General features: G+C 39.9%; 1 protein-coding gene across 6 annotated transcripts in view; it reads left to right on the top strand.

Moving 5' to 3' along the window:
- The window catches only part of blnk (B cell linker), a 241,080-nt gene that overhangs the window by 217,305 nt on the left and 11,164 nt on the right, over nucleotides 1-12,611 (top strand). For all 6 annotated transcript variants that reach the window (XM_041210356.1, XM_041210354.1, XM_041210355.1 and 3 more), the window contains 3 exons: nucleotides 4,696-4,735; nucleotides 11,581-11,668; nucleotides 11,805-11,842. In XM_041210356.1, coding sequence (XP_041066290.1) covers nucleotides 4,696-4,735; nucleotides 11,581-11,668; nucleotides 11,805-11,842 — 166 coding nt within the window. The remainder of the gene's footprint in view (nucleotides 1-4,695; nucleotides 4,736-11,580; nucleotides 11,669-11,804; nucleotides 11,843-12,611) is intronic.

Genomic DNA, 12,611 nt, shown 5'->3' on the forward strand with positions numbered 1-12,611 from the left:
GATAATACCACAAGTAAGGTTAGAGATGTAGAAATATTAAATAATTATTTCACTTCAGTGTTTACCAGGGTGATAGAACAGGTAGAATGACATTGAATGAGGAGATGATAAACGAGGTAGATACATTTAAAATAAAAATAAAGGGATGTATTGAGTAAACTAAACAAACTCAGAGGATGAAACCTCTGATTCGGAAGAATTGCATCATGCATTCTAAAAGAATGTAGGGAAGCAATAGCAGAGGCATTACTATACGTATTTAATAATTTGAGTATTTGAGTATGGCTGAAAATAGAGACCTAAGCTTTTTATCTCATACTGGTCAGGCCACTTGTAAGAATACCAATATAAGGGGAAAAACAACAATTTATTCTGCAAGTGAAGAGAGTGCTGATTGATCGGCAAGTGGCATTGCCATGGAGAATGCACCACTGATGGTGAATGACAGTTAACTGCCAAGCATTGTCTGAAATTTAAACTGGGTAGCTTGACCCTGATTTGTCAAGGCATTACCTTGAGGATTGATTCAGAAAATGGTTGTCACTTATTTTGTTTAGCTGAAACAAGTGCAATGGATCTACATGTTCTTTCTGTATGCATAGAACAGAGCCCTGTATATTAAAATATGTAGCTTCCAATACATGCAAATGCACCACACTGCGAGTCCAACTAACAATCTTAAATTGGATGTCAGCATAATTTTTAGCACATTGAGGATTATTTAGCACCACCTTCAACACTTCTTTGTCCTTTTGTCTATGACATCTTTTGGCTATCTCCACCTATCACTGGCCCTCTATCCAGCTCTACCAGTCCCACCCCACCTTTAAACCAGCTTATATTTCACCTCTCTTTTATTTTTCCTTAGTTCTGTTGAAGAGTCATACGGACTCGAAACGTTAACTGTGTTCCTCTCCACAGATGCTGTCAGACCTGCTGAGTTTTTCCAGGTATTTTTATTTTTATTTAGCACATGTTGTCCAATCGCAGAATCACATATAATATTGGACACTGTATTTTGAGTTTTGCAAACACAGGCTGGTTGGGTACAGTCTGTATCCTGCCTATTGCGAACAGTGGCTGGGACATGCTGTTTGATACGATCCGCCAGTCTTTGGGACATACAACCTACATACCTAGCATCACACTAGCATTGAAATTCATATTGCACATTTGCGTGATAGGCAGAATGTCTTTTTGGCTTGATGGCAGCATCCTGTTAGTGGAGAATACCACTTGCATTGCTACTGCATAGTAGCAACATGAAACAGCTAGGTTCACCTTTTGCTCAAATTTTTGAGATACCTTCCCCTTGCAGGGTAATCTGAGGTAGACTGGGCTATTTTCAGTGTTCATGAACGGACCTAAGGCACTAGGCTCTATTTCTAGAATTGAAAAGTAGGAAAGTTATGTTAAACCTTTATTGAACTTTGGTTAGGCCACATTTAGATGAACACCATATTATAAAAAAGATAGAGCGGCACTAGGGAGGGTGGACTGAAGATTTACAAGGATGCGCCCAGCAAGGTTTGGATATGCATATCAGGAAAGGATTGACGAGCTGGGTCTCTCTTCTCTTGAAGAAGAAAGCAGGCTCAGGGGTTACCTAACAGAGGTATTTAAAATTATGAAAGGTTTTGATAGAGTGGATAGAGAGAGAATGTTTCTTCTTGTGGGGAAGAGCATAACTTGAGGCCATCAATATAAGATAGTCACCAAGAAACCTAATAGGGAATTCAGAAGAAATTTCTTTACCCAAAGAGTGGCGAGAATGTGGAACTTGCTACCACAGGGAGTGCTTGAAATAAATAGTACTGATCCATTTGAGGGAAAGTTAGACAAGTATATGAAGGAGAAGGGAACAGTTCCCATGTTAGATTTAGGTGAGAAAAGATGGGAGGAGGTGCAAGTACAGCAGAAACATTAATATGGATTGGTTGGGCCAAATGGCCAGTTTATGTTCCGTATATCCTATAATCATCCTGGTGTAATTGAGTTGTAGTGGAAAAGATGTCCAAAAGAATGGTGGAAAAGATAAATTTTGAGGAGAAGAAAAGCAAGGGGAAAGGGTTCAGGTAGAGAGAGATCTGAAGAATAGGGCCAAGAGAGCCAAAATCTCTGCCACTGGTATTGCAGGAGAAGGTGCTTATGTACGAGAAGTCAGAATTAGAAGACCAAAGAGCATGGGTCCAGATAGAAGGCAAAAGGTTGAGTGAAGCCATGAAAGGATTTGTAAATTAAGACAAGAAATTTGAATTTGCTGCATTGGGAGCAAATATGGTGAATATGGGAGTGACTAGCCATAATTAAGATGTAATATGGGATAAGTTGCAGTTTGCACATTGACAAACTCAGGATTCTGTCAAGGAGAGCATTGAAAAATGAGTCTATAGGTAACAAAAGCAAGAGCAAGAGACTCAGTGGCAATGATTGAGGTAAGGCAGTGGTAGCCTAGATTGAGGAAGTGGAAGGAAGCAATCTTACTGCTATGGTATGGAATTTAACAGAAAGTAGAGGTTTTGCACTGCAAGCAGTGATGTCTTGCATAAAAGGGTTATTTCTGATTTTTGGTGGTGGCAGGATTGTTCGGTATTACATTCTATTTTGAATGGATTTTCACAGCTAATTATGGACTAGTCAGTCACAAATGTAAACATGTAGGTTTTCACTTCATGAGTGCCATTTGGCACCAAGCTGTATCACCTGGCTTTTCACTAGCTTTATAAAGCAGAACAATAGGTGCCAGAATGTAGTTTCTGTATGGAGGAGTTTTTGAAAATAGACCTTGGCTTTTAGTCTTTTGTTCATGCTATTCCTACAGCAATACCAACGAGGACGACATTACTTTTAAACTGTAACAGCCAACATCTGTCATTGAACTGACACTTAAAACAATACAAATGTTACATTTAACTTTGCGCACCACAGTAGATCTGCTTATTTTAAGTGATATTTCAGATAGCTAAAAATGTTATACTAGTGTTGCAAAGCAATCTGCGACATGCTTGTAATGTAAACTAGCAAGAGCTGTGCCGAGCTTATTTGTAATTAGAATTATATTTACTTGCACTAAGGGAGTGCTCATTAAAAGCAGAGGCTAAATTGGAAAAACCCCTGAACACAGGCATTGGGATCACAATGTGACCTGTGATTGCAATGCAGCAAGTACACCAACATTTAAAGGCGAGGTGAATTGTGGTTGGAGAAGGCTTGGGTAGCGTTGTTGAGAATCTGATCTCGAAAAGAGTGAGGAATGGCACAATAGGAAATTGACTTGGCTCCAAGGTTTTCAGATGCTGCATTGGAGGTCTTGTCAAAGGTGGTGGAAAGGAAGAGAACCCCTGTATTTGCAGGGTAGCAGAACCCTCCAGACACACCTCAAAAGGCAATGGAAGCAGAGAGCCAAAGTGGTCAATGCCATAAGTCAGGCCCTGAGGACCTGGATGCAGTGTTGCCAGTCCAGTGACTTCACGCGAGTAGTCAGGGTGAGTGAATGTATCTTCAAATGTCATATCATACCAACTTCACTAGTAGCCTCAATCACTGCTCAAAATCATCACACCCCTCACACTCGCCAATCAATAATCCTTTATCAATCAGGCCGCATGCCTAACATTCATTGGATTCACCTCATCCTCACGCAATTAGAACTGCTACAAGCCTTACACCCACATCTGAAAACTTACCCAAGTACCCCCTCATCCTACACCCTCTTCTGATTTACAAATTATAGATGGTGTCAGCACGCACCTCTTACTTCACCCCTCCCCCTCTTCCCACACCACAACCTTACCCTTGTGCCTTTTTCCTTTCAGTATTTCAATATTTTAGTATCCGAAGAGTCATGCGGACTTGAAACGTTAACTCTGTTTTTCTCTCACCAGATGCTGTCAGACCTGCTGAGTTCTTCCAGCATTTTCTGTTTTTGTTTCAGATTTCCAGCGTCCACAGTATTTTTCTTTTATCATAGGTAATGTGGCTCTTGCCCTGTTCTGAGGTTGTAATTGTGGCTGCCTCAGATGACAGATTTTAGTGAGGATGTCCTTACTGAAATGCTGCCGTCTCACACATTGTTTCCAACCAAGGCTCAGGTAGAAGAGTTATTCTCTAACCTACCTACTGCTGGTAGATGTTCATTGTGTGCATGTTAATGCCTGCCACAATATGGCATCCAGCATGATTCACCTCATGCTCTCTCGGTTATCATTTTGGAATTCCAAGGGCACTCGTAGTACCCAAACCTAACTTCTTACTTGATGTTACGTAATAAAATAAAAATTTCTCTGTTCAAAGTGGTTCTGATTAAAATTAGAATTCTAATCATTTAAAGTGGTAGTGTGCATTGTATTCTGAATGTATAGTAACCAACCGATGCTACATCCAACAAATGCTGACTCTGCACCTAATCAGATTTTGAACCAATGTTTTACAGGGGTGAACCTATGTACATTTTTTTTTCAGTGTATTAATCTTCAGGATCATGAGATTCAAATCACAATTTTGCTAAGGGTTTTATACTCCATTTCACTAACAGATCAGCTGAGTGCATAGCCCTCTTTAATAAGTATTACTATGAAACATTTCACTTCATCAAGTTTAAGTCTATTTCAGTGTTCCTGTATTTGAATATAGCTCACATATCGCTATTTTCTTTTGCCATATGTTTCTGATTTTACATTCAATTTCTTAATGTAGAGAATGGGTGAGCCTCCAAAAGAACAGTCACTTACTGAAGGTAAGACCATTTTAAATAGATATCTAAAAGTGATCTAGTGCTGTGTGTGGTAAATCTAAGACTTTGTCAGGCTTCTACTATATCCACCTGCAGGAATTATCCCTTGTTAAATGTGCAAGTCTATCTTGACACTAGGCTCTCTTGTAAAATAGAGACAGGTTAAAATTATCCTAGAAGCAGTATTCTAGAAACCCATGGAGGTTTACTGCACAAGGAAAGCATCATGCCAGCTCTTGCTAGGGCAATCAAAAGCTAATCCCAACACCTAACTCCTTCCCCATTACCCTGTATTGTCCTCTGCCTCAGTTACTCACTATGGCCAAGCATTTCATACTTTTACAATTCTCTGTGTAAATATAGATCTCCTACTCCTTTTTCTCTGTTTCTCACTAATAAGTTGATGACCCACTCATCACTGACTCAACCAGAAAAGATAGTCTTTCAACCTATAAAAGACTCTTTCAGAATATTAAAATCTACATTACATTTCATCTTAACTTTATCTGTTTCAGTGGAAACAATCCCATTAACTCAAGTCATTTCACATAACTATGATTTCTCATCCTTACACCATCCTGATGAATCTTTGTTCTATGGCTTTCACATGCTTTCAGTGACAGGGAACAAAAACTGCTCTCAGTACTCCACGTATGGCTCCAGCATTACCTTCTACAAACTTATTATTTCCTATTTACTTTTGTATTATATTTGCCTCTATTTATAAAACCAAATATTACGTGGAGTTTACAAAGACATAGGCCATTTAGTCCAATACATTGTAACAAAAATGCACTTTATATCAAATAATGGTTTTGAATCCATCAGCTGGAAACCCAATTGAACCTTTATAACAAAGGCTAAAGTGTAACTTGAGCTCTCAGCCAAAGATGGCTATACAAGTAGCATCACAATACTTTCCACATTCCAACCCATTAAGATGGAGATCCCATGTCTGCAGAAAAACCCATCAAAGGCAATTACTTCAGAGGAATAAGAGTGAACCACATAGCCTGCCGCGTTATGAAGGCATGAAGACAATCACCTGGGACGCTCAACTGAGTGGAGACAAACCATGAAGCCTAATCACTTGGACAACGGGATCCTGGATGAGACAGGATTCCCAGATATGAACTAAACAAGTTACAATGGAATACACCAGCAATGATCATGTTTAAATCACTGGGCGATGGTATTGTGGTCAAAGCCCACCCTTTGTGTGTTTAAGCATCTGCTTTCTTTGCAGTACAGGACAAGCAGCCAAGATGCTGAAGGAAGACGAGCTGAGTGGGGTCCCTCCTTTTTCTCTATCTCTCCAACCCAACTTGCAAGCTTTCGAACCCTGTTTGCTCATTGTAACTAGCCAGGTGCCATAGACAGAGACTTCTTAAAGGAACTCAACCCCACATGACAATCTCCAGAAGAACAGACAAATCATTCATCTACATCTTTAAATCACCTCGACAGGGGAAAGCAACAGGATTGAATTCAGCCTGAAGCCAGCCAAGTCTCCCAATTCCACAAACTGCATGCATCTTTAATTTTTACCAGACTCTAACTTGCTTAAATCTATCCTTCCCCACTCTGTGATCTATTTGTGTGTATATGTGTGTGAACTTCGAGTGTGCATGTGCATGTGCGTATGTGCGCACGTGTGCGTGAGAAAGTCAAAGCATATTTTATTATCTTACTTAGATTAGGTTAAGTACAACAAAAGCTATCCTCTTTTGTTAAAACTCAAGAAAACCTGTCTGTGTCTTTTATGATCACAGCGAATAAACAGTTAAACATTCATTGAATTGGCAACATACCCTTTTCTTGAAAAAATCAGTTGCTGTCAAACGGGGAGTGGGAAAAGAGGGGAGCCATCCAATCTATCCTCGCCTGATCATAACAGAAATTTGTAAGTTTTGCTTCTGTGATCGAACCCATAGACAAACGAGAGATTAGAAGCTGGAAACCAAACTGATTCCTTGAAGCAATTACAAACTTCAATACAGGTTTTCTTGTGCTTTACAGTGGTAGAGTACTTAGCATGTCCACATTAGAATTCAGCACCTTCCTAGAACAGAGTGAAGTAACTTGGGACAGTTTAAAAGCCCTATCGATTGAAGAGCTAAGGTGTATAAAACTAGATGTTTAGAGATAAATAGCCATCCCAAAGTTAGGAAATCTGAAATCCTAAAACTCTTGACCAACCACTTTGAAATTGAACTTGAAGAACATGAGACAGGCATAGAATCTGAAACAGACAGGCTAGCATTAGCAAAGATACAACTAGAACAGTGGAGACTAGAGCCAGAATTCCAAGAAAAGGAAACAAAGAGACAGGAACAGGAGGAGGAGAATTCCAGAAAAGGGAGAAGGACAGGGCTTTCCAGCAAAGAGGCAGGAAAGAGAATTAAGGCAGCTTGATCTGAGTAAGGAAAGGTCCACCGTACCCAGTGAAGGCATCTCTAGTGAGGGACACAACCCTAGATCAGGACCAAGTATTACCAATTGATGCCAAAGTTCAATGAGGGGGATGTGGAATCATTTTTTGTCTCATTTGAAACACTTGCAAAGCAATGGAAGTGGCCAACTGAGATTTGGAGTCTTCTGTTGCAAAGCAGATTAACAGAAGAAGTCCATGAGGTTTATTCCCTATAGTCCAATGGGAGTTCCTCAAGCTATGAGATGACCAAAAAGGCTATGCTGAGTGAATGGTTGGTACTGGAAGCATACTGCCAAAACTTCCAAGCTTTCCAAAAATGCCCCTAGCACACTTACATCCAGTTTGAAAGGGTTAAGCAACTTGCTTTCAGCCTGTGGTTACGGGTGCTTAAGATACATCCCACTTATGAGAACCCTCAGGGATATGATTCCCCGAGGAGTTCAAAAACTCACTTCCCCTTTCCATGAAGACCCATGTTGAAGAACAAAGTCTCCAAAGCCAGACAGACAGCCTTCAGAGCAGATGACAATGATTTAACAGTGTTAACTCAGAGTAAACTGGGATTTGGTCATTCTTATAGGCTAGGGAGAAAGGGAGGGAGGTAGATGAAGCCAAAGCAAGTTCTAGAGATAAGGGAAGTAATGAAGAAAATTCAGATAAATCCTCAACTTTTAAAAGAAGGAACCAAAATGGTAAACCAGTAGGGGCCTGCTCAGTATGTTGTCAGTGTAGAAATCCTGGGCAGCTGAGGGACAACTGTTAGCATTCCAAAACACCAATGGGGGCACTGCAGTTAAGACAATGTCCATGACCATGAAAGTCAGAAGCCTGTGTTCCAACATGGCCAACGGCCAGAATACCTGTGTAATGGTAAAAGGACCCCTAGTTTGTCTAAAAATCCAGAAAAGGAGGAGATTAGTATTCTCTTATTTACTGCTTGTTTGCAAACTTTACTTGTGGCAGGAGATGGAGATCTTCCACCTGAAAGCAGAGTGAATACCAGTGTGCTAGTCAAGGGACTCACTAGAGGATGTGTAGCAGTTCCTTTGATAAAGATATACCTGCAGATTGAGCTATTTACAGAGCTAGTAACAGCAGGGGTGATCACAAGCTTGTTATGCAGGGATGGACCTTTTACTAGGGAATGAATTAGCTGACTGCAAGGTATTATCCCCAGAAAAAATCAAGGGCAGACGGGCCCCAAAACCAAAAGAGATTTAATTATAAGTGTCCGTTGTGCCTTATCTAAAGAGGGGGATAAGATGATTCAAACCTGAACAAAGCAAAACTGTAACTTTAGGGTAAGATTGATAAATGATTGCTCGAGGATGAATATGTGTTTATTTTAACAAACTTTAAAATAAAATGCTCCCATGATTGCACTTTATTCTGCATGGTGCAGTGATGTCACAAAAACATGCTTTATATCAAATAATGATATTGAAACTACTGGCTGGAAACCCAAATTGAACCTTTAAAAGAGACTAAAGCGCAACTTGAGACTTGCACTCAAAGGAAGCTACACAATTAACATCACTGTACTTTCCATATTGCAATCCTTGAGATGGAGACTGCCATATCTGCAAAAAGAACCAAAGACAATCACCACAGGGGAATACAAGTAAACGACATATCCTGTCCCCATTAGTAAGGTATCTAGACAATCACCTGGTGTACTCAATTGGGTGCAGACGAAGCATTAAACCTAATCACATGAACAATGGGACCCTGGATGAGACAGCATTCCTAGGTATGAATTAATCAATTTACAATGGAATACATCAGCCATGACCATGTTTGAATCACTGGGTAACGGTCATGTGACAAACCTACCTCTCCTGTGATTAAGCATCTGTTTTCTCTGGAGTACAGGACAAGTAGCCAAGACGCTGAAGGAAGAGGAGCCAAATAGGGTCCCTCCTCCCTCTCTCTCTCTCCAACCCAACTTGCAAGCTTTTGAACCCTGTTTGCTGATTGTGACTACCCAGATGCCACTGAGAGAGACTTCTTAAAGGAATTCGACCTTGCACTATTCTCTAGAAGAACAGACAAATCATCCATCCTCGACGAGGGAAAGCAGCAGGACCACCAAATTCAGCCTGAAGCCAGCCAAGTCATCAATATTCACAAACTATACACCCCTTTAATTTTTACCAGATCTATCCTTCCCCACTCCGTAATCTGTGTGTGTGTGTGTGTGTGTGTGTGTGTGTGAGTGAGCGCATATGTGCATGTGTAAGTCAATGCGTATTTTGTTATATTACTCAAGTACAATAGAAGCTATCCCCCTTGTTAAAATACAAGATAACGTGTCTGATTATGAATTGACAAAATATCCTTTTTTTAAAAAAAAACCTGTTGCAGTCAAACATGGATTAGGAAGAGAGGGGAACCATCCAAACCCTCCTGACTGGATCCAAATAACATCTATGCTGATTTTGCTCCACAAGCCTGCTTCCACTGTACTTCAATCTCACCCTATCATTGTATGTTACTGCCGTTTTTTAATGGCTTCATCTATGTTCATTGGCACTTTCAAGGAATTCTGTATTTGCACCCCCAAGGTCTCTCTGTTCATCCACATCCTTCATTGGCTATCTGTTGTGCACTCTTAAGCCTCTCTGGCTTTCCAAAGTTTATTAATTCATCCCCCTACACATTACCTTATTAACCATTTCATAGCAAACTAAGAAAAGAGTTAATTATGTTCCAAATAAATAATCCCAATATCTCCTTGTGGCTGTAGTTTTTTTTTAATCCTTTGTAACATCCTAAAGAATCTACCAGTGCACTTTTTATGCCTTAATATCCTCTATAAGGGGGAACAGTAGTCTGTGGCCTAACTATTACGTTACACGAGGTTTATCATTACTTCTATACTATTGTACTCTTTTCTTTGGTCATTTTATATGTTTTTAATCCAATGCATTTTCAAAAAATTATCCATTTGCACCCCTCCTCAACCAGGACATTTTACCACCTGTATTGAACGTTGTAATGTCCCCCTTAAAATATCTAAAAAAAATCTCATTCTTAGTACATTAAGCATTTGTACAATTTAATTGCTCACAATAATTTTCAGGCTAATGCTTCATCTGAAGGTATAGTTGAAGAGAAGTTGTAATAGGCTAATTCAGTTTTAGCATATTGTGTGTTGGACACTGTATATAGTTAGTAGCTTTCCTTAGGCTTTTTCTGCTTGGATTAATGTTAATGACTGATATTCAAATATTGTTTTTTTTCCAAAGGGAATGGAGTATAAAAATAAGGAAGTCTTGCTAAAACTATACAAGGCACTAGTTAGGCCGCACCTAGGGCAGAATTTTCTGCCTGTTGGGCAGGCCGGTTGGGAGCTGGTGGGGCGCGGAGCCGATCACCGCCCTATATCAGCTGCGCGCCACCATTTTACATGGGCACATGTGCACGAAAGAGCATAGAAATTTCCCTGAGGCACGGAGCTACCTCAGGGAGATTAAGTTCATATTGAAAGTTTGAAATAAAGAAAGAGTAAAATAATTTAGACGTGTCCCTGTCACGAGCTGGGGCATGTTTATGAATTGTGGAAAAAAAAATGTATTTATTTAATAAAACCTTCAGGAAATCTCATCCCGCGCCCGTGGATGAGTTTTCCCAAAAAACGCGAAGGCCGCTTGGGCTCTTTGCCTGCCCACCAACCTTAAGGCTGGACGGGCAGCATTGAGAATTACTTCAATTGGTTTATTAATGGCCTTAACAGGCCTTTGACAGTTCAGCAGGCACGCAGCCACCTCCGTCGCGCGCCCACTGAACAAAATATCTGAATAACGCACAGTGACATCGGGACGCACGCCCGACATCACCGCGCATCATTTTACATGTCGGCGTGTCGGGCTGGACCCCGTTCGCCGACGTGAAAATTCTGGTCCGAGAATATTGTGAACAGTTTTGGTCCCCTTATCTAAGGAAAGATATACTGGCATTGGAGGCAGTCCAGAGAAGGTTCACTAGGTTGATCCCAGGGATGGAGGGATTTTCTTATGAGGAGAGGTTGAGTAGGTTGAGCCTATACTCATTGGAGTTAAGAATGAGAGGTGACCTTATTGAAACATAAGATTCTTAGGGGGCTTGACAGGGTAGATGCTGAGAGGTTGTTTCCCCTTGTGGGAGTGTCTAGGACCAGGAGGCATAAGGGGGCGTCCATTTAAAACAGATGAGGAGGAATTTCTCTGGAGTAGAGTCAATGGGCCGAATGGACTACTTCTGCTCCTATGTCTTATGGTCTTACTCAATTTGTGTTGCATTGATGGTAATTGAATTGTTTTTCGCCAATGAAATCTTTTCCCTTTGCCTTTATAATGTTGATACTGTTACATCGTTAACTAGGCTCTCTCACATTTATTCAGACTGCAATAACATTTCCAAATGCTTTCTTCAGGTGAAAAACCTAGGATTCCTGATAGACCTCGACTCTCAAATGCAACAGCTGAATCTCCTGTTCTGCCAGCACCACGCCTTGGCCCCAAGTATTATTCTTAATGATTCATTACTTTTCTAAGGTCTTTTTAACAATGTAGGCCAAAAAATTGATTCTATTTATTAGACTCTTGACAATAATTAAAAGAAAATCAATACATATTAACATTCAATCTCTGTTCCCAGACCAGCCATTTTGAAATTGCCAACTACAAACCATCCAAGTAAGTTATCAAATATACACTCATTAAAATATACCTACTTAAGACTGGGCTGAGTTTCTAAATATTTCTAAAACAAAATTGCTCAATGCATTCAATATCAAAAGAAAATATGATTAGTTAGAAACTGCAATATTCATTCATCAACTGGTGTGATTATAATGATATAAATGGAAGCAGCAGCTTTGACTGATAGCTAGTAGCATGGGCTAGATTTTTCCACCCAGTCATCATCATAAGGTGGAAAGTCTAATCTTTTCCTGTACTGACAATTGAAAGGGGGTCTTAACTCACCCATCTTTAATGTCCTTAAAACAATTATTGTAGTCTGTTGTGCAATATAAACTGTGTACTCATTTGCATTCAGCATATCTGCACTGATTTTTTAAACATTTTTATTATTGCATACTTCTATATGCTGTACTGCTGAATCAATTATGTCACCATTTTAACAAAATAAGTTGATATTTTAATCTTTCAAGCCATAAGTAGTAACGCATGGATAATTGAATACAGGATCAGAAAATAAGGAGAATATTTACATACCATATCTTTAAAGTTCATTTTTTAAAAAGAAATTAGACCCTTGGCCTTTCTTCTGGCTGGGCATCTACAAAATATTTGAAGTTTGGAGTGTAGCTACAGACTGGAGATGGATAAACACAAAACCCCAAAGTGCCAGGAATTATCAGGATGTGGTCAGTTTTATGGGGAGTATTAATAAATCTTACCTCTGCTCTAAATCCTTCAGTTGGCAGGGCTTCAAGGGGGA

This window comes from Carcharodon carcharias, chromosome 17 (assembly GCF_017639515.1).
Source record: "Carcharodon carcharias isolate sCarCar2 chromosome 17, sCarCar2.pri, whole genome shotgun sequence".
Classification (NCBI taxonomy): Eukaryota; Metazoa; Chordata; class Chondrichthyes; order Lamniformes; family Lamnidae; genus Carcharodon; species Carcharodon carcharias.